At 44.3% G+C, this 23,125-nt stretch overlaps 1 protein-coding gene across 2 annotated transcripts in view; it reads right to left on the reverse strand.

The window, feature by feature from the left end:
- Nucleotides 1–2,367: 2,367 nt before the first annotated feature.
- Nucleotides 2,368–23,125, reverse strand: part of TMPRSS6 (transmembrane serine protease 6) — a 104,738-nt gene continuing 83,980 nt past the window's right edge. For both annotated transcript variants that reach the window (XM_066594570.1, XM_066594569.1), the window contains 8 exons: nt 22,944–23,086; nt 22,754–22,852; nt 22,556–22,666; nt 19,552–19,668; nt 17,613–17,781; nt 6,785–7,059; nt 5,179–5,315; nt 2,368–2,828 (listed from right to left, as the gene is read on the reverse strand). In XM_066594570.1, coding sequence (XP_066450667.1) covers nt 2,658–2,828; nt 5,179–5,315; nt 6,785–7,059; nt 17,613–17,781; nt 19,552–19,668; nt 22,556–22,666; nt 22,754–22,852; nt 22,944–23,086 — 1,222 coding nt within the window. In that variant the 3' untranslated portion in view covers nt 2,368–2,657. The remainder of the gene's footprint in view (nt 2,829–5,178; nt 5,316–6,784; nt 7,060–17,612; nt 17,782–19,551; nt 19,669–22,555; nt 22,667–22,753; nt 22,853–22,943; nt 23,087–23,125) is intronic.

Below are 23,125 nucleotides of genomic sequence, written 5' to 3' on the forward strand. Positions count from 1 at the left end.
ATCATTTATTACACCTCATTCACCGTTGCGTTTTTATGATGTTTGGTCCTTCCATTCTCTACTGCACCTGTCTTCAGCTCACTTGGCCGGCAGCTATTTTTCTCCCCACTCCATGCTTCGCTTTGGAAAAAGTGCCACTGTCAGTCCCCTTGACTACAAATAAGGAAAAAGAAAAACTATCTCATGGAGCGGTGAATGTGGCGCGACCTTCAGACGTGATATAAATTAATGTTGATACAAAGACGCTGACTGTGTATCTCCCGAAAGAACTCTCTGTCAGATACACGGTCAGCATCTTTAGATGTGTAACCCCAACAAATACCTAGGAAGAGGTTTCAATAACTCAAAACATGTATACAAGCTGCTTTTAATAATAAACTGAGATCTTTTGGGCAAAATACCTAATGTCAGAGATTTAGACCACGTCTGAAGGTGGCGCCACGTTCGCTCCTTTATAGGATTTTTCTTTTTCCTTATCTGTTGTTCTATATGTTACCCATTGGATATAACATCATTTAGGGTGGTCTGCACCTTCCACCAACAAGAAAACTCTTCCAACTCACTGCAGCAACTAAGCTCCCTACTTCCCCTGATAGCTGCACTGCGTTAAAATAACGAAAAGTGCAGGGATCCAACACTATAGCCGCACCATCCAGCAGGGATCTAGTGCTATAGCCCCACCATCCAGCAGGGATCCAGCGCTATAGCCCCACCATCCAGCAGGGATCCAGCACTATAGCCCCACCATCCAGCAGGGATCCAGCGCTATAGCCCCACCATCCAGCAAGGATCCAGCGCTATCGCCCCACCCTCCAGCAGGGATCCAGCGCTATAGCCCCACCCTCCAGCAGGTCTCCAGCACTATAGCCCCACCATCCAGCAGGGATCCAGCACTATAGCCCCACCATCCAGCAGGGATCCAGCGCTATAGCCCCACCATCCAGCAGGGATCCAGCGCTATAGCCCCACCATCCAGCAGGGACCCAGCACTATAGCCCCACCATCCAGCAGGGACCCAGCGCTATAGCCCCACCATTCTCCCGGCATTTGTTGTGGAAGATATCATCACAGGAAGTAAGGTAACCGCTGCAGCTCATCAAAGACTGCATGGTCTCCGTACTGAACTCCTGGCATCATGGCACCCAGGATGTGAGTGCTGATGTCAGGAGAATGGCCGGTGATGCTGTAGCCTTTGACTGGCTGGTCACCGGACTTTCTGTGCCGACATCTTCCACAGCAAACGCCAGGAGGATAGAGGAGCGATAGCGCTGAATCCCTGCTGCAGAGGATGGATAAGTACTGCTAATTTTCTTATTTTAACTCAGTTGCGGCTATCAGCGGAATGTTGTCCGGGGACCAGACAACTCCTTTAAGTCCCAGAAAACCCATTCTAACATGAAAAGTTTGTGTTTTATTACTGGTATTTAACAAGCTCTTAAAACATCGTTATCCATCATATAACCTCATGACATACACTGTGTGTTAGTTAAATCCGTGCATATACTACAGTGATGTGGGATAGTAATTAGAGATGAGCGAGCATACTCGTTAAAGGGGTTGTCCCGCGAAAGCAAGTGGGTCTATACACTTCTGTATGGCCATATTAATGCACTTTGTAATGTACATCATGCATTAATTATGAGCCATACAGAAGTTATCAGAAGTTATTCACTTACCTGTTCCGTTGCTAGCGTCCTCGTCTCCATGGTGCCGTCTAATTTTCAGCGTCTAATCGCCAGATTAGACGCGCTTGCGCAGTCCGGTCGTCTTCTTTTCTGAATGGGGCCGCTCGTGCCGGAGAGCGGCTCCGTGTAGCTCCGCCCCGTCACGTGCCGATTCCAGCCAATCAGGAGGCTGGAATCGGCAATGGACCGCACAGTAGCCCTGCGGTCCACCGAGGGAGAAGATCCCGGCGGCCATCTTCAACCGGTAAGTAAGAAGTCACCGGAGCGCGGGGATTCAGGTAAGCGCTGTGCGGTTTTTTTTTTAAGTCCCTGCATTGGGTTTGTCTCGCGCCGAACGGGGGGGCTGTTGAAAGAAAAAAAACCTGTTTCGGCGCGGGACAACCCCTTTAAGGCGATTTACTCGAGAGAGCATCGCCTTTTTCGAGTACCAGCTGGCTCGTCCCTGAAGATTCGGAGAGGGCTGCGGGGGGCGGCGCGGGGCGACGGAGGGGAGCAGGGTGGAGAGTGAGAGAGATCCCTCTCTCTCTCCTTCCTGAACCCCTCCGCAACCCCCCGCTCACCCCCGTTGCCCCCACGAATCTTCAGGGACGAGCCAGCAGATACTCAAAAAAGGTGATGCTCTCTCGAGTAAATCGCCTTAACGAGTATGCTCGCTCGTCTCTAATAGTAATATAATCTCTTTTCAGAGCAGACTTGCCAATTACATTTACTTTATTCCAAATTTTAGGGCTAGGCTCATGTCAGCCTTTATGTATTGTGTCCTCTTTTCTTGAACCATGCATGGTTATTTTTTTTTTGTAAGTGAAATGAAATTGTAGCCCTGATAACTAAAAATCTATACTATCATTTATACTATCTGTAATCCTTAGTTCAGATGCAGTTTTTCAGATTCCTGGTCCTTGATAGTGTTCATTCGTACGTGAAATCTTGGTTGCAAGCTCTTGAATTCAAGTAAATCTTGGTATTGAAGTATTATTTATTTGCTTGGGCTGTTACATTGTTGATCCAACCAACAAGTCTAGTAATGCGACTATATACTCCAAAATATTTCGGAATAGCACAGCCTGCCCCCCAGCTTACTATTCCAGCTTGGAACCAACGCCCCCCTGGTTCTTTACATACAAGTGGACTGCCAGAGTCACCCTGCAATATAAGAAATTGGTTAGCATATACACATTCTATATCAAGCGAGATTCTTTAATACAAAAAAATAAAAATAAAGGGAGTCTATCAGCTAGAACATACTGTCCAAACTGCAGGCATCATATCATAGAGCAGCTGAGCAGATAGATATATAGTTTTATGGGGAAAGATTCAGTATAATTTGTATTGTATTCATTTATATCTCTGCACATTCTGAACTGAACAGTCCAATGGGTGGAGCTTTTGAAGATTGACTGCTACCCCTGTATGTACAACCACTGATAGGGACCGCCCATTGGACTGAACATATGCCAATAGAACAGTCCTTTGGCATATATTGTGTCAATAGGTCAATAGGCCTATATCTACATCCAGGGTATGGTCTGGGTATATTCCCCAGTATATACACTCTACGTAAACTGGAAGGACAATATAAATGTAGCCTAAACATTGTATCAGTTTTCATAAATGCTATGCCATTTAACACAGCTGCTGTCAGGATTCTGTGATATGATGCATAGTGGTGAGTGAAGTTTTTAAAAGTTTGGTTTGGACAATTTGCCAAATTTGGGCAAATAGTTCGGTCCAAATTAATTTTAACTAACACCCCTAAAACTGGTGTATAACATTGTCTAAAAGCCATAAATGCTCCGTATAAGACTTTTAGGTCCCCTAGGAGTGTATCTAAGTACTTTTTAGCTGTTTTAAGGCAAACTTAATGAAGAAGAAGAAAAAGAAGAGCAGAAACAAGAAGAACTGTTTGCAAGGCTTTATGGGCTACCTTGAAATCAGGTGATCTTTCCTTCTCCTTCTTTCGCCCATGTATCAGGTGCCATTCTAGTGGCTGAGACCTACCAAATGAGGTTCGGCTTCATACAGAACCACATTTTTAGCAAAGTTCGAACTAAAACTAGGTTTGACTGTTTCAATAAATTTAACAATAATGGTGTTGGTAGAGGGGGAGGAGGGTCATGTAATCAACACCATATTTACCGTATATACCGGCGTATAAGGCGACGGGGCGTATAAGACGACCCCCCAACTTTCACCTTATACGCCGGTATACAGTGGAGAAAAAAAAAAAATCATTACTCACCTCCCCCGGCGTCCTGTCGCGCTCCGGCAGGATGTTGCTCGCTCCTCGTCCCCGGCGCAGCATTGCTTTCTGAATGCGGGGCTTGAAATCCCCGCTTCCAGAAAGCTAATACACACGCCGGCAGCCATGACATCATTGAATGGCTGTGATTGGCTAAAACACACGTGGCTTCAGCCAATCACACTATTCAATGACATCATTGAGTGGCTGTGATTGGCTAAAACACACGTGGCTTCAGCCAATCACACTATTCAATGACATCATTGAATGGGTGTGATTGCTAACACGTGCGCCTTCAGCCAATCACAGCCATTCAATGCTGTCATGGCTGCCGGCGTGTGTACTAGCTTTCTGGAAGTGGGGATTTCAAGCCCCGCATTCAGAAAGCAATGCTGCGCCGGGGACGAGGAGCGTGCGACATCCTGCCGGAGCGCGACAGGACGCCGGGGGAGGTGAGTAATGAATTTTTTTTTTTTACACTTTTTTTTTTTTTGTATTACCGGCGCATAAGACGACCCCCGACTTCAGACCCGATTTTTCGGGGTTCAAAAGTCGTCTTATACGCCGGTATATACGGTAATTACCTCATGGACACAATGTACAGAACTGATTCTTGATCTGTACAGATATTTCTCCAGCTGCACCAATTTGATGTAGCATAGATTGGCATTACCACATTCTGGCCTCAGTAGACAAAGCTTGAGAAGCCCTGGCTACGCTATTTAACTAGGTGACTTCAGAAGGGCCTGTGATCCGGGGATTTTTCAGATTTGGAGTCAGGAAGGAATTTTTTAAAATGCTAAAATAAGGAAAAATTGGCTTCTAACTCATGTGGTTTTTACCTTCCTCTGGATCAACACTGCTACATAATATCAAAGGGCTAAAATATAGAGATGAGCGAGCGTACTCGGAAAAGCACTACTCGCTCGAGTAATTTGCTTTATCCGAGTATCACTGTGCTCGTCCCTGAAGATTCGGGTGCCGGCACGGAGCGGGGAGCTGCAGGGGAGAGCGGGGAGGAACGGAGGGGAGATCTTTCTCTCCCTCTCTCCCGCCCGCTCTCCCCTGCTCCCCGCTGCGACTCACCTGTCAGCCGCAGCGGCGCCCGAATCTTCAGGGACGAGCACAGCGATACTCGGATAAAGCAAATTACTCGAGTGAGTAGTGCTTTTCCGAGTACGCTCGCTCATCTCTACTAAAATACAATGAATGAATTTGAGTACTAAGATTTAAAACCTTTGCAAAATGCCATACCAGACATGCATCTTTAGTCCCATCAGAATACCCGGCACAGAACATTCTTGGACTTATCTGGTAGTGGTAAAGGAAAGAGCAAATATCCTCAGAAATTAATCTAAGGTCAGTCTTCTGGAGAATGTCGCTGCTTGGACCTAGAAGTACAAAGTCTGGTTCAGATGGGTGCAGAGTCATTGCTAACACACTTGGTGTCTTCAAGAATTACTCTTATACTTGGCTTCTCCGCTACTATAATGTATACACCAATCCACCATAAATTTAAAACCACCTACCTAATAGTTCTGACCTGTCAAGGCATGGACATCGACCTCGGTGTCCTGTGGTATTTGGCACAAAATTGTTAGCAGCAAATCCCTTATTTTCTGTAAGGTGCAGCAAATCTATTAACCCTTTTCCGCCACAGGATATAAACGTACATCCAGCATAAGAAGCAGTTTCTGCAAATGGACGTCAGTTTACGTCCTATAGATGTGCAGGCTCGGAAGCATGGCTGCACAAGCTGCAGCGGGAGCCATCTGTGACTGACAGCTAGCCTCCCTCTGTGAACCCCTTACATGCCACGATCAATGCTGAAAAGGGTTTACAGAGGTAGGGCACTGTGACGTCACTGGCTCTCTGCTATGTGATCACAGAGGATCGGTGCGTTGAACCGGACATCCGGAGTCTGCCATGGCCTATGATTGCTAATAATAATAATGCATTGCAGTCCAGAAGAACTGCAATGTATTATCATAGCGATCCAATGTCCACAGGTTCAAGTCTTTTATAAGGAAATACAAAATGTAAAAAAAAAAAATAAGAAAGTTGTAATGAGAAAAAAAAACATTTCCGCAGACTTTCCCCTCTTTGTTTTTTATTCCTTTGATTTTTTTTGGCACTCATTTAGTATCATCGCATCCGTAATGACCTGTACAATAAACTGAACACACGTTCTATCCTGCAGAATGCCTTTATTTTTCCGGTTTCTCCCCTTCTGCTGCTTGTAGATTGACAGCTCCTCTTCCTGTTTTTGTATAGAAGGAGAGCCATGGCTCTGGATGTAGTGAGCAGGAAGAAGTCAGCATAGCTTGCTCCTGTGACTCGAAATTCAGCTCGAAACACACGTCAAAGTAAATTTATTCTGAAACGCTATAGCATTTCAGTATGAAACAGCCACGGGGCAGCAGGCTTCCGTGGTTCATAATTTGTGAGGTGAGGCCTCTGTGGATCAGACTTGTATTTCCATACATCCCACATTTCCATCAGTGGATTGAAACCCGGGTAATCTGGAGACCTAGAACTCTTTGTGATGTTCCTCAAACCATTCCTGAAAATTCATTATCCTACTATAGGCTACCGCTTGACAGCTGCTACTGTAATGAGATAATGTTATACATGTCACCTGTCAGTGGTTTCAACGTCATGGCAGATTGGTGTATATGGAAGGTATAGGAAGATCCACAATAACAGGGTTTACATATATATATAGATAAAGCTCTAGTTATAACTTTTTGGCTCTGTTATTAAACCGATTCTCACTACAAATACACAACTCTTTTATAACCAATTTGCTCCTTTTTTTGTTTTTCTGATGATAAATATTTAGAAAATGTGCTTGACTTACCATATTCATTTGTTGCCCCCCAACCTGTCACCCAACATGTTGAACCAATAGGAAAATGGTGGGTACTGGCAGGAAGACAAATAGGTTGGACATGTGGAGATTTGAGGGGAACACGATGGTCCAGCTGGACAAGGGCTATATCATAGTCATGTGTGTCCGAATCGTGGTAAGGATGGAGGATCAGCTGTGTAACTTTGAATGCCATCTCCTTTTGGCTACTTTTACTAAGGCGCACCTTTCCTAAGATTACCGTCCAAACTTCAGGGGTAGCGAAACTGAAAAATACACATATTATACACAATAAGGAAATCGATATAATAAACATGTATTCTAGAGAGCTGGCAAGAAATTTCACATGACCCAAAGCACACAGGTAGTAAATACTATAATCTAACATAGAAAAGCCGAGTCTTAAAGGGTTTTTCCCATTACTTAAAATTGCTTAACAACCACTCTGTTCTTCCTGGTTTCTGCTGACCAGGACATGTGATTGCTACATCATTGGCCACAGCAGAGACCTTCTATAGGCAGTGATTAGTTGCAGTAGTCACATGTTTTGGTCAACGAGAAAATCGCAGCGATATTGCATTGGTGGTCAATGTTATATTGCTGCGTTTTCTCACGGCAAAAACACGATTTTGTGCAGCTACAAAGTCGCACCTGGTGCTACAAAGTTGAGCAACTTTGTAGCACCACATGCAAGGATTTTCGGGGTGTGGGGGGTCTTGAAATATAAGACATACCCCCAAAATAAGCCCTAGCTGCAACCCCCCCCCCTTCCCGACAACCTCCCCCCCCCCACATACATCAGCTAAGAAGTGCTGTCAGCTCCGCCATGTCTTCTCTCAGGTTCCCGGCACTTGTCTTCAGCATCTCTTCCTGGCTGGGGATCCCAACCTCCAGGAAACACTGCCTCTGATTGGCTGAGCGCCAATGACCAGAAGAGATGCCTGAAGACAAGTGCTGGGGACCTGAGAGAAGACCTGGCAGAGCTGACAGCACTTCTTAGATGATGTATGTAGGTGTTTTTATTTTATTAGGCAGCTTGGGCTTAGTTTAAGGCTTGGACAGTAGAATTTCCTACTGTAAAAGTTGCATCGCACCGCACAAAAAAAGTGTTTTCATGCGATGCAACACATAGGGAAACATGGGCTACAAAACCTCGCAAATCCTGGCTGTATAGAGCATGCCGTGATTTTGTAGTCTTGCTATGTCACAGACTAAAAAACATTGCTAGTGTGGAAGAACCCATAGGAAAGCATGGGCTCTACATACATGCAATCTGTCGCATTGTCGCATTGCGACAAAATCGCATGAGAAAAATTGCCCGTGTGGAAGCGGCCTAAACCGAACGATAAGTCAATGATGGTTTTTATGCCCGCATACAATGAGCGACATGCAAAAAACAAACGATTATCGTCCGTTCTTCGGTCGTTGGCTGACATTTAGACTGAATGATTATCGTTCACTTTTGCTCGTTAGAACCTTTTTTTTGAAGAATAATCATTCCGTCTAAAAGCCCCCCTAGACAGGTGACAGGTTCCTTTTACCATATAGATAAAGAGAAGAAGTGTATTCCCAAGAACCAAATATCCTAAGAATGTTTACAGTAGAACTAATGATGGACTGTGTTCAATGTTGCCACCAAAGACAGTGGGCTAAGTTAAAATTTGCTCCACTGCAAACCATAACATGCATTAGCAATGTAATTTAAATCATTATCCTTGCCTAAGGCCTTAATTATATTAAATATACAGGGGGTGGACAAAAATATGGAAACACCATACGAAATGCATGCCTTAAGTTACATGGGATTATAAATCATTTTAACAAGACAATGTAGAGACTGATTTTAAGTGCAGGTAATATGACACAGATGCTGCTCGATAAAAGTGATCATCTGATCGAGCAACAAGGTTCCATTGGTCAGGGGTTTGAGCCACTCAGTTGCTGTTACCCTGCTCTGGGTGATTTTGGGAGCCAGATGGTAAGAGGTGAAGTAAACAAATTTGGCAAGAAAACTCTCAGCCAAGCAGGGGTCAAAAAGGAAGGTCAGTGTTAATGATTAAAATCCCATGTATTTTGTATGGCGTTTCCCTATTTTTGTCCACCCCCTGCATGCTTTATTTCATTCCGTAGTGTACCTATTGCTATTTCCAAATAATTCCAGTTCTTCACTGATTAGTTCTTAAAATATCATTAATTGGAGGTTTTCTCATACAGAACTCCAAATCCCCTGTTTCCCTTCACATAGCAATAGAGATAATTTATCACTTCATGCCAAATTTTAAAAAGTAGTTATCTCTGTGTGCATAGCACTAGAAAATATCTTTGAAGGTCATGAAACCAATGTCTATGATATAAGTCCAAGCAAACTGCAAGAATAGCCTGCAGGATGACTTGTGCGGATGTCTTGATGGTCAGGAATCTCTTTCAGCCAGCCTTTGGGAGAAGGTTGGTGTCCTCACACAGAAAAAAAGTTGGAATTACTGCTTTTATTATGTCACAACTAGAAGGAAATTGCTGCTTACAGGTTTACACAGCTCCATAGAACTCAATGGAGAGAGCGATAAGTCAGAGGACAGGAGAAAATCTGTGGCTTATCTCTCCTAGAAAGAAACGATCAGGCATGTGGAAATTCAGCATATAAGACCGATCTTTGCCCAACGGGGGAAGTTGGGAGGCCACTAAACACATTAGATGGTTGGCTGATGTTACCACTTTCTACTGTTGAAAATGCTTTGTCAATATACCAATTGTGTTCTGGGGATGTACATTGTATGAAGATGCAGTTGATGACTGTTTAGACACTGTTGACCTTATAAATATTTAAGGGGTTCATAAATTTTTGATTAACGTCATCAGAAATTTCCTAGGTTGTTTCATTAAATATTCTCCAGAATAGATATTAGCATTCAGATTTAGCAAAAAGAGAAGAAAAAAGGGCATATTCTAAAGGAAAGAACCTGTTAAATTCTCTATTTAGTTATCTGCTTCTCTCTTTCCTAAAATGTCACCCAAATTATAATACGCAGCTTGAAGCTCCAGAACTGTAAAGCAAAAATTGCATGTTGTGCTGTACAAAAAACTACAATCTATACACAAGACTGAAGTTTTCCTCGAGAGATGGCTCCATTAATAATGTTATCACACTTATCACATGTTATCAATCTACTACAGAGCCATGTTCTTACGTGGGGGTCCCTAGCGTGATTGCAACATCAGCACCTCCACTGTTACACCTCTGAAGATATTTTTTTTATTTTGGATAATGTTTTTACAAGGCTAGTTTTTCCTTTTTTCCCTCTGTTTTTGTATGAGGCCTGATAAGCTGATACCATATTTGCTTATTAATGCGGCTCACTTGTCAGCTTTGCTGTACAGACTTGGACAGGGTCAGTAAAGGGCAGAGGATTTAATGACAGCTCTATTGTACTGCTGAAGGCTTAAAGAAGACATGGTAGCAGCTCTAGACATACAGATAAGACTCTATATGCAGCTCCCTTCATATCCTGGTCTCCGGTGGAAGGGGATGTACTCCATCCTCCTGAATCTATGACATTTACGTAACAATTAACTTCCATTTATTTTAGCCACCATAAAGCACATGCACACCCTGTTACTCTGTCTTTACAGAAAATACAGGATGGATGTGTATGCCTCAAATTTGTTCCCCTGAAGAAGTTTGTAAAAATAAAAACAAAGATACAATATTTAAAAAATATGTAACTAATATCAAATACATGGCACATTCCCTTTAATAACTGATTTGGTTGCAGGCTTTACAATTTCTATTGCAATAGGTGAAGTTTGAGGGAGTTATGCAATATACACACTTTGTAAAATAAAACAATCCAGCCCCTAGAAGAAGGTGTCGTTTTGCTGCAAAACTCTCCTTGCAGTTACAGTTACATCTCAGGCAGATATACCAATGATGAGAGTTGTGGTGTGATCAGATGAACGGTCTTGTCATCTGAGGCCCTAAAAGTGTCCCCCCCCCCTCCTTGGCCTATAAAAGTCTCTCGGAGGCTCCTTGTGTGTAGTGACCTCTTTTTCCGCTTGTGTAGAGCTTGTTGACCACTAGACGCCTCTACGACGCAGAGAAGAGATTTCACCCCATTACCAGAGTCTGGGAGGGACACATTATTGGGATGCGAGAAGTTGGATTGTCGTATTGACAAGTTCCCCCTCCACCTGGGTCATTTTGACTGGACTATTAAGAGGCACAAGGGAACGCATACAAGGCAATAAGACTCAGGACACCCGCGACAGATTACCAGTAGAGAGGACCATCTAAGCATCTGACAAGCGCCAGCAGCGCCAACTGTTTCACTGTTTGCCATCTAGAGACAGGTGGCACCATCATTGCAAGCAGTGTGTCTGTTGGAACCATTTCCAGGTGCTTGTCTGAAGGACATTTGGTCTGTCTCACAGCACCCATTAAATGTATTGTCTTTGCTCTGTTTGTAGTGGTGTTGTAAACAATCGAGCTGGACTGCTACTGAGTGGAACCGGGTTGTTTTCAGTGATAAATCCAAGTTTAGTTTGGGCACTGATGACGGCCGTGTTCATGTCTAGAGACCCAGGGGTAAGCTCCTCAATCCTGCCTTTGCTGTGAAGCGGCACACTGCCCCCACTGCTGGTGTGATGGTCTGGGGGGCCATCACATATGACAGCTGGTCAACCCTAGTAGTGGTATAAGGGACAATGACAGCTAAGCGATATGTTTAGGACATCCTGCAGCCACATGTGTTCCTCTCATGGCAAGACTCAGTCGTACACACAAGAGTGTCAAAGGAATGCCTCCACAACATTACCACACTTCCGTGGCCTGCCTGATCACCAGATTTATCGCCAATGGAATATTTGTGAGACCATATGGGATGCCAACTTCAACAGCCTACAAGTATGAATGATCTAGAAGTTCAGCTATAGCAAATGTGGAGTGTAATGATGCAGGATACTATGCGGAACCTGTATGCCTCCATGTCCACCTGTATCACATCTTGTATCCAAGCTAGAGGCGGTCCAACAGGGTACTAGAGCGTTCATGCCCACCCATATCAAATCCTGTATCCAAGCTAGAGGCGGTCCAATAGGGTACTAGAGGTTCCATACCCGCTTGTATCACATCTTATATCCAAGCTAAAGGAGGTACAACAGGGTACTAGAGCCTCCCTTCAAGGGGTCAGTTTTCTGCAATCAACTGTCCTTTTCAACGTTACAATCACACAGAGAATGTTTTATTTGTTTCCAACAACTTCTAGGGGTGTGATTTTTTTGACAATGAGTGTATATGCAACAAACTGAGCATGAATCAGATGTGAAAAATTAACTAAGCTGTCAAACCTGCAGCATTTAACACTGCTGTAGACTATGTAGTGACACCATGCACCATAGATACAAGGAACATGCTGGACTGGTCTGTCTAGTTTGTATTATAAGCACACTGAGTGAAGCTGAATGACACTTTGACACTGAAAGATAAGAAATGTTTTATTGCAGTATTGGGCATCACTCACTACTAGAGATGAGCGAGCATACTCGTCCGAGCTTGATGCTCGTTCGAGTATTAGGGTGTTCGAGATACTCGTTATTCGAGACGAGCACCATGTGTTACTCAAGTCAATAACATTTACTTCCCTGAAATGTTAGCGCCATTTTCTGGCCAATAGACATGCAAGGAAGGCATTACAACTTCCTCCAGTGAGGTTCCAGCCCTATCCCACCCCCCTGCAGTGAGAGGCTGGCGAGATCAGGTGACCGCCAAGTATTTAAATCTTTCCCGCCCGCTGCTCGCCTCAGACACACGCTGGCAGAGATTAGGGAGAGTGCTGCTGCTATAGGGAGAGTGTTAGCGTCTGCAAGAACCCCAATGGTCCTACTTAGGGCCACAGCTCCCCTAGTGTATTACTGTTGTGGGTGCTGAGAGCAGTTTTGCACAATATATATATATTTTTTTATATCAGACGTGCAGGCTATAGCGTTCTCAGGATGCAGTCTGTACTACGTAGTATAGAGGCAGTATTGGTCAGGCAGGGACAGTGGGTAGTGTAAAAGAACCCCAACGGTGCTTCTTAGGGCCACATCTTACCGTGTGAATTACAGTTGTTGCTGCTAGGAGCAGCTTTGCACCAAATTTTTTCTTTCATCTTGGGCTCTGCAGACTATTGCGTTGTCAGTCTGCAGGCAATTCTACAGAGTATAGGGGCAGTATTGGTGAGGCAGGGACAGTGCTACTGTAGAATCCTGTCAACAAGTACCCCAAAAAAGCACCTGTTTAGGGCTATCTATGACCGTCTGCATTTAACTCCGTGGCTGCTGGTAGTTGTAGTACCTCATTATTGCACAGCTAGGCGTGCTTGCAGTCTTCCGAATAATTTTTTTCCTGGCTGCAGTTTGCGCTGTCTCACTCCAACTGCAGGCCAATAAGAATTCAAAAATTTTTTACACCGCTGTGTGTCTGCTGTAAACTGCACGCACGGTGACAGACCCCCATACAGGGAAACTCACATTGGCGCAATATAGCCTGCATTGCATTGTTGTCTATCTGTCTATACTGTGACTACTGAAATCCCACTAATACTGGGCTATGCCTATCCTGCTGTTACGGAAATGTTACAGGGGTCAGTCGATACTGTTACTACTGAAATGTAACTGATACTGGGCTCTGCCTATACTGCAGCTACTGAAATGTTACTGGGGTCTGTCTATACTGTTACTACAGAAGTGTTAATAGGGTCTCCCTAGACTTCTGCAACATAACTGTTAGTGGGGTCAGCTTATTCCTTTGTTACAGGAGTATTACAGGGGTCTGTGCATACTATCGGTGCACTAAGTGTTCCCATCGCGGTGCTCAACGTACATGGCCCCCCAAAAAAATTACCCAGACTGACTAGGGCATGCAGTGTGGGCCGAAGCCTACCTGCATTTTATCTCATGTTACCTTAGCTATTCGGGGTACTGCAATGTTATGAATAATTCACAGTAAAAGCCAAAAATCCAATACTCCTTACTCTTCAAAGCAGACATGGTCGCCATAGGCAGTATCGCCACAAGGCAGGCACAATCGCCATCGGCAAAATCGCAGTAGGACAGGCGCAACCGCCATAAGCACTACAAATATGCCGGCAGCCAGACAATGCTGTGGAGGACAAACTTGTCCATGGCAGGTTAATATGCTGTCACTCACTCAACCCACCCCGTCGGTGGGTTCCAGGGAGCCACCCATACTGTGGGTGCACACAGACTTCCCATAGTGCAGTTCTACGTACCTGTGACAATGTAAATTACCCATACTGACTGGAGCATGCAGTGTGGGCTAAAGCCAACCTGCATTTCTTCTCACGTTACCTCAGCTTTAAGGGCGGCACTGTAATGGGATATTTTTATGTACCGTCGGTGGCTTCCTGGGACCCACCCCTGCTGTGGGTGCACACAGACTTCCCATAGCGGAGTTGTACCAACCTGTGACTATGTAAATTACCCAGACTGACTGGAGCATGCAGTGTGGGCCGAAGCCAGCCTGCATTTCTTCTCGCGTTACCCCAGCTTTAAGGGAGGCACTGCAATGGGATTAATTTATGTACCGCCGGTGGGTTCCAGGGAGCCACCCATGCTGTGGGTGCACACGGAATTCCCATGGCGGAGTTGTACCTGCCTGTGACTATTTCTAAAAAACCCCAGTCTGACTGGGGCATGCAGTGTGCGCCGAAGCCCACCTGTATTTAAACTGACGTTAGCTCACCTGTGCAGGGCACTGCAATGGGATGTATTTATGTACCGCCAGTGGGTTCCAGGAAGCCACCCATGCTGTGGGTGCACACAGAATTCCCATTGCGGAGTTGTACCTGCCTGTGTCTATTTATAAAAAACCCCAGTCTGACTGGGGCATGCAGTGTGGGCCGAAGCCCACCTGTATTTGAACTGACGTTAGCTCACCTGTGCAGGGCACTGCAATGGGATGTATTTATGTACCGCCAGTGGGTTCCAGGGAGCCACCCATGCTGCGGGTGCACACGGAATTCCCATTGCAGAGTTGTACCTGCTTGTGTCTATTTATAAAAAAACCCAGTCTGACTAGGGCATGCAGTGTGGGCCAAAGCCCACCTGTATTTAATCTGACGTAAGCTCAGCTGTGCAGGGCACTGCAATAGAATGTATTTATGTACCGCCGGTGGCTTCCTGGGACCCACCCATGCTGCGGGTGCACACGGAATTCACATAGGGGAGTTGTACCGGCCTGTGTCTATAAAAAACCCCAGTATGACTGGGGCATGCAGTGTGGGCCAAAGCCCCCCTTTATTTAATCTGACGTTAGCTCAGCTGTGCAGGGCACTGAATGGGATTTATTTATGTACCGTCGGTGGGTTCCAGGAAGCCACCCATGCTGTGGGTCCACTCCACACAGACTTCCCATAGGGGAGTTGTACCTGCTTGTGACTATTAATTAAAAAAACCGAGTCGGACTCGGGCATGAAGTGCGGGCCGAAGCCCACCTGTACTGTTGCGTTCAATAAACGTGCAACCTCAATAACATAAATGAAAGGCACAACCGTGCAAAGAAAACCCAAAATAAATGGGGAAAGTCTCTCCCTATACTCCCCTAGTCCGGGAGGGGGCCCTCCCTGCTTGGCAGACCGACCGCGCTGAAAAGTGCAAGCCTGCAGTCGTGCCTGGGCCACTGACCTGTCCCTGTCTGGGAGCCCTAGTACAAAACAAAAGGATAAACAAAAACCAAACCAAAACAGCAAAGCACTTAGCTTTAAGATGCAGAGCTTCCACCTCTGTGTGTTGCACCGTCACTGTCCAGCATAGAACTGCAGTGAATTGACCAGCACAGAGGTCAAAGCTAGCACAGCTTAAATAGCAGCTGAGCTAGTCAGCAGCAGGTGCTGAATGACATCACTCCTGCCTCCACCACAACCCTCAGCTCCAGGAGAGGTAGGAACACCGCCAAACCCTGGTCCGGCCTGAAAGCAAGGTGGAAACCTCAGAACGGCTGCAACATGTACTTTATGTCACGTTAGCTCAGCTATCCGGGGCACTGCAATGGGATTTATTTATGTTCCGTTGGTGGCTTCCTGGGACCCACCCATGCTGTGAGTCCACACAGACTTCCCAGAGCGGAGATGTACCTGCCTGTGATTATGAAAAAAGGCCAGACTGACTAGGGCATGGAGTGTGGGCCGAAGCCAACCTGTACTTTATCTCACGTTAGCTCAGCTATCCGGGGCACTGCATTGGGACAAACTAGAGGAGCAATACAGCGCTAATGAGACGTTCACAGCTACGCTAGCATTGGCGTCCGCAGTAGGCCCGCGATTGCTAAGGGTTTGTGCAGAGGCTTATGTCTTGGGTGCAGTGAAAGTCTGCTTCCTGCCTAGCATTGCTGAAGCTGTGGGCCGAGGCCTATGTCGTGGGCGCGGTGCAAGTCTGCCATGTTTGGCCGCTCTGATTTATTTATTGTTCATGTCTTGGGTTGCCTAGGACCCACCTATGCTGTTGGTGCACACTTAGTTCCCATCGCGGTGTTTGACCTGTCTGGCACAAAGACACTGACTGACTTGGGTAGGGGGCAGAGTGCAGATGGCTTTCCCCTTGCAGTGCCGATTGAGCTATGCAACACCTAGACAAAATGAATACTGTGTGGGCACATGGATTCCCCATTGCTATGTAACTCATGCCCACGTTTACAGCTCCTGACGGAGGTGGCACAGCATTGGAATGAAGATCGAACGTCAATTTCTCATCGATTCTCTACAGCATTGTGGGCTATCGCCCCGCCCCTTTTAAAGAGGGTCGCTGCCTGGCCCTGCCAACCCTCTGTAGTGTGTGCCTCCGGTTCCTCCTCATGGCAGACGCACTTATAAATAGACATGAGGGTGATGTGGCTATGAGGCCAGCGTGTGGCATGGGGGCAGCTGAAGGCTGCACAGGGGCACTTTTGTGTGCGCTGCGGACGCAGGGTCGTGTGGGGTGGGGGTGTTGGGCAGCATGTAACCCAGGAGAAGAGGCAGCGGTGTGTCCCGCAGGCAGTGCTTGTGCTTGGTTGGAGGTAGTGTGGTGCTTAGCTAAGGTGTGCCTTGCTAATGAGGGTTTGTCAGAAATAAAAATTGTTGGGGGGGGGGGGCACTCTTGCCGCTATTGTGGCTTAATAGTGGGACCTGGGAACCTGATATGCAGCCCAGCATGTTGCCCCTCGCCTGCTCTATCCGTTTCTGTGTCGTTTCCATCACTTTCTTGGGTTTTCTAGATTTTCACAAATGAAAATCTTAGCGGAGCATGGGTCATATACAAAAATGCTCGAGTCGCCCATTGACTTCAATGGGGTTCGTTACTCGAAACGAACTCTCGAGCATCGCTACTCACTACCTAAAAAACATCTACCTTGTAAACCCTGAGATAATGTGTGATACTAGCCACTTTGTAAACATAAGGGGTGGTTTTATTAGTGGTGTCATAAAATGTACACATTTAGGAGACAACAGCAATGGCTTTATACTGCCCAAAATCTATAGAATGGCACACATGAGGTGATAAATTAGGTATGTCAGTTACACTTATTGTCCTTATGCCACTCTTGGATGGCATCTATGTTCATGAGTATTTTGTACTTATAAACAATGTATGCTTTATTAAGTAAATTTGGCTAATTTTACAACTCTTGGCACATGCATGCATACTGAAAAATGTATTATTCTAAAATGCAGTGCCCAAAAACAGCGTTCTGATGACAGATACTTTATATACAGTAACAGTTTGATCAATCACCACAACTGTCATGTAGAAAGCAAATGTGGAAGAATAGGACACTGTATATTATTACCTATCATGAATGAAGCAATGAGCTGCAGTTAGGATCCACCTGTCTGTCACTAAGGTCCCTCCACAAATATGCGATCCTCGAACTTGTAGACTAGCCTGCCATGGCCATTCTCCTTCTTGTGCCTGAGTTCCTCCAACATTTCGACTTCCCAGGACCTGTAAACCACAGTCTGGGGAAAGAAGGAGAAAGTCAATTTCCCGTCGGAGGAAATACAAAAGATGGGTCTTAGCAAACTAATATTTCTCAGAGACATGTCACATGTGCCAGGATTTCCATCAGACTCTGGATTGAGGGGCCTTCATAGTCTTCTGAGCACAATCCCCTTTGGGTTTAGCTTGGAAATTTCGGGATCTCAGAGACAATGTTGATGGTTAAGTTAAAGTCATGAATTGGACTATTTTCTATTAGTGAGTGGAAGTCCAAGCGCATGAATCATCAATGAAACCTCCTGGTATGTCAATGTGACATGTCAGAAGTTTGCTAAAACCAGTGGGTAGGGTCAGACATATTGCCTGTGTAACATGGTTTGCTGCACAGAGGTCCTGAGAGCAGAGGGACCCTCTGTTTTTGGGGTATCTATCTAAGCTCTCGACTATGTATGGCCATGTTTAAGAGGCAATTACATAGCACATTTAAGCTCACTGCAGTCCTTCCACCTGTCTCCTACTGCCACCAATGTTGTTCCACTCTTAGGGCCTTTACACGGAACAATTATCATTCAAAAAATCATTGCATTGTGCAAATCATTCGTCATTCATTTTACACAGACGTAAAAATCAGTAATTGTTCGATCGTTTCCATTGACTGGAACAGTTCTCTGAAAGACCAACGATCGAGTGATTGAGCAAATGACAAGAATTTAAGTGATCATCTGCATGTGTAAACTGACTGTATTTTAAAGCAAATGGTTCGCTCTTTGGAATATTTTCTCACTATGTGTTAAAGGACCCTTAGTGAGGCCATGAGAGAGGTGTCCCGGCAGGGGTTGGAGAACAATGGGTCCATTGATAATTCTTGCACAAGAGTCTTGTGTTGTGAAAAACAATGGTCTCTCTGTTGCCCATTTCTGACTTTGCCAGTGGGTCACTTATCTCCATTCAAGTTACTGCTGTTATATAATGAAGATTGCATTTATGATGTTACATTTAGATGATCAGGTTTTTTTCCTTCCACCATTTTTAATAGGACAGAATAAAACTTTCCTTAAAATAGGACAAGGACATTGTGAAAAATAATTATAGTAGCTACAGTTTGCATAGAAATGTCAAGTGTTCAAATTCAGAGATGAGGTACAACTTGACCCAATAGGGGAGAAAACCCTGTCCTTTGAGAAGAAACAAGGAAATGTCACCAAATACAGCATTACCAAACCTTATAAAGTAATAATACTTAAAGGGGTTGTCCCGCGCCGAAACGGTTTTTTTTTTCTTCAATAGCCCCCCCGTTTGGCGCGAGACAAACCCGATGCATGTGTTGAAAAAAAAAAACGGATAGTACTTACCCGAATCCCCGCGCTCCGGTGACTTCTTACTTACCTTGCGAAGATGGCCGCCGGGATCTTCACCCTTCACCCTCCTGATTGGCTGGAATCGGCACACGTGACGGGGCGGAGCTACGAGGAGCAGCTCTCCAGCACGAGCAGCCCCATTCAACACGGAGAAGACCGGACTGCGCAAGCGCGTCTAATCGGGCGATTAGACGCTGAAAATTAGACGGCACCATGGAGACGAGGACGCTAGCAACGGAGCAGGTAAGTGAATAACTTCTGTATGGCTCATAATTAATGCACAATGTACATTACAAAGTGCATTAATATGGCCATACAGAAGTGTATACCCCAACTTTGTTTCGCGGGACAACCCCTTTAAATTCATATGTTGGAGGCTTATGTTATATCTCATGGCATCTCAGTTTTTATACATTCTCGATCAGATCTCACCGCAGTTCTGTTCATCAGAGCCGTCCGCACAGTCTTCAACAGAGTCACATTCTGGATTACTCTTTTTCAAACAGCTGCCATCTGCACATTTGTAGTTAAAGGTTCCACAGGGAATGGCTGTGGAAGAGGCAAAAAGCAAAAACTATTACAATGGAAAGTCAAAATCACATGAATGTCCCACGTGTTCAATCATTCAATCCACAGCATTTAAGCAGACTGGCCACAATAGAGAGCAAATAGGTCTACATCTGAGGTCCCCAAACTTGTATATCTTGTGAGCCATATTGATATACAAGAAAAAGAAGTCCAGCACCCATTAAAAAGCACAGCCTTATGTTACGTAAATAAAATCTATCACAGGACAAGGACCAGGTGTAGATCTTCTTATGTTCTTCAAGTTGACTACCAGTCATGGGGGGCCACTGTCAACTTTGCATGAAAGTTAAGAGCTACATTAAAGTAGAGAATGCTAAAGTAGCCCTCTGGCCCTGGGGCACAATTCTGGCCAGAGGTTGGAGGAAGACTTATATTGCTTGCTGTCCCTTGGATCCACTAGTTCCCGGGCCATGATTTTGGTCTTCCAAAATTGTGTGAGTACCTAATGCATAATATGCATTAGTAGTCTGGTAAACTACCAATGTACTACTTCCAAAAATGTCATAAATAAAATGCATCTTCTAAAAAGCAGCACAGTGGGAAGCAGAGCATAAAAACAGGAACACATCTGTGGCGAGTATTTTCTTTGCCGCACCTTCTTATATTTATGAGGATTGATTCAATCCTGCGGAGGAGAGCTGTTTTTTTCATCTACGGTATGTATTTGTACCAATGCATGACACCTGCTCTCGGATTGACTGGTCACATAAGCACTGCTTGCCGAACATAGAGCAGTGTGAAGTGCCTCTGACTATGATGTACAGTGTCTACTAGGTAGTTAGGAGAGTCAGGCCAAAACTGGAGCCCAAGAACTAGTGAATGACCTGGAAAGCAAATGGCATATTGTAGGCTGTGCATATAGCCATAACTCAAGGCTACTATGATAAGCCATAAAGTAGAGGGTCGCGAGCTACATGTGGCTCCCAGGCCAGTGGTTTGGGCCTTTGGGTCTACATGCTTGAGTAATAATGAGTTGTTATGGCAAGGGAAAGTTTAGGGTGCGATGATGAAGAACCCGAAGTGCTGTGCCATGTTCCTGCCCATCTGCCTGCATGTTGGTTTTAGTCTTTGTTGAAAACTGTATTAACTCTTCTAACACTTCTATATTGTTATATACTGTATTATTTCTTTATACATCGATTGCTCTTGCCTCTGTATTTCGTAACAAAACTCTGCTAATATTTTGCACCCACTACTACAATAAACCATCTCTGAGCTAATATACAGGTCACTGGAAACAATACAAGGGTGTTGTGAAATACATATGGGATTCGATCTGATGGTAAATGGTCTAGGATAAAAACACAAGGGTATTACAGCTGTATTCTAGGAATCTGGAAACAGGGTTACCAGTCTGATTCTACTGGCAAAAAAAATATTTGTTTAACCCCCTCATTTCCGAAGCCTGTTTGCATCCTAAGGACCTAATAATTGTTCTCTTTTTGTCTTTCCTAGAGCCAAAACTTTTTAATTTTTCCATTGACAGAGCTATAAGGGCCTATTTTTTTTTGCAGGACATTTATTTTTTAATGGCATCATTTTGGGGTAAATGTAATGTACTGTATAACTTTTTTTAGGGAATGTAGAAAAAAATTGCACCATTTTTAAAAATTTTATTTTTACGGCATTCAGTTTGCAGAATAAATAATGTGATAAAAGGCTTCTATATGTAAATACGATTCAGGCGATACCAAATCCATTTTTTAAAATGTTTTGCCATTTTTTTTAACACTAAATACATTTAAAAAAAACCAACAGATTTGCTTTTTTGTCGTCTCATTCCAAGCGCCATAGCATTTTTTTTCCATCGATGCAACTTTAAGGGCTTATTTTTTGAAGGAATTCATCTATCCCATTTTTGGGAGCACATAACATTTTGATCACTTTTTTATTCTATTTTTCTAGAGCCAAGATTAACAAAATTTGGCTCTAACTTTTATTAAGAATTTTTTCGCATTCAAAGAACCCAAACATTTTTTTTCCTGTCAATGGTGTGTGAGGAGTATTTTTTCAGCACAAGTTGAGCTTTTTAATGGTACCATTTGATGATCCATAGAACTTTCTGAACACTTTCGATTCCGTTTTTTGTGAGGCGAGATATGCCAAATTAGCTATTTGTACCATGTTTTTTTAAATATTTTTTTACAGCATGCAACATGCAGATTACATTTTTTTTTACATGGGTCCTTACAAATTTAACAATACCAAATTTGTGGTGATTTTTTTGCATGCTCTATTTTTACATGCTAAGGGTAGAAAGGTGGGGTTTTAACGTTTTTGCTTTTGAAAAATATTTTTTACACTTTTTTTCACTTTTCATATTTGTCCCACTATGGGACTTGAATGTCATTGTATTGGATCATCGGTAAAATATGTTGCTATGCTTCACTATAGCAGTATATTGTATTGGTCTATGAGGCTCAGTCTCATAGGCCACAATGGATGGCAGTCCTGAAGATCGTCTTCAAGCCTCCGAGCACCTTAGCAATCCATCTGGATCCCTCCCTCAGTCAGCCTTTTACATGCTGCGATTGCATTGACTGCCTCATGCATAGGGTTAAACAGTGGGGATTGTCGGTTTCTATGGTTCCCGCTGATAAAACAGGTGCTGGGCTGTAATTAGAAAGCCAATATCCGGATTCCTATGGCACGGTAGACCAGTGCCAAGCTTCTGATGCAGCGACATGAAAAGGCATATGCATGAGAATAAGGCCCCTTCGTGACTGTTGTAAAAAGTCGTATGGGTGGTCGTTAGGGGGTTAAAAAAGACCCTTTAAGGACTTTCCTTCACATGGCACAGTCATTCCATTCTAAGACAGAACATGTATAATTATAGTAAGCATTTTACCTTCATGGCATTGCTCTTCATCTGTACCATTCACACAGTCTTTGTTGCCATCACAGATTTGTTTGACAGCAATGCATTGTCCTTCTGGACACTGGTACTGTGCTGGACATACTAGAGCAAACCAATGAAAACTCTTATAGTGGGTGATAGAGGCTGAGAGAAAAAAATGTCTAAAATTAAGGCTGTTTTTGTACTTACCACAGTTCCTCTCATCCAACCCATTGGAGCAATCCTCAACCCCATCGCACAGTGGGACACACATACCATCTAGTATACACAAGAACTCCCCAGGACAGGCTGCATGGAGACACAGTTTTAAAAATTAAATAAAAAAACAAATTCATTAATTATAAGTTTGTACCAAATGGTTAATTATACAACAACTCACGATCTGTCTTATTGTAGAGACTGTACGAGGCCTGAATCCCCGGTCCTGTTAGTGATCTGGGGCAGGTAAAGGTTACGTTGATGTTATTGGATACTCCTTCAACTCTCTCCGTGTAAGGCTTCAGCACCCTCATACCGCACTTCCTGTAGGAGGCAACTTGTAATAGTTCACTCTATCACCAA

The sequence above is a fragment of the Eleutherodactylus coqui genome, chromosome 3 (genome assembly GCF_035609145.1).
Source record: "Eleutherodactylus coqui strain aEleCoq1 chromosome 3, aEleCoq1.hap1, whole genome shotgun sequence".
In the NCBI taxonomy this organism is placed as follows: domain Eukaryota; kingdom Metazoa; phylum Chordata; class Amphibia; order Anura; family Eleutherodactylidae; genus Eleutherodactylus; species Eleutherodactylus coqui.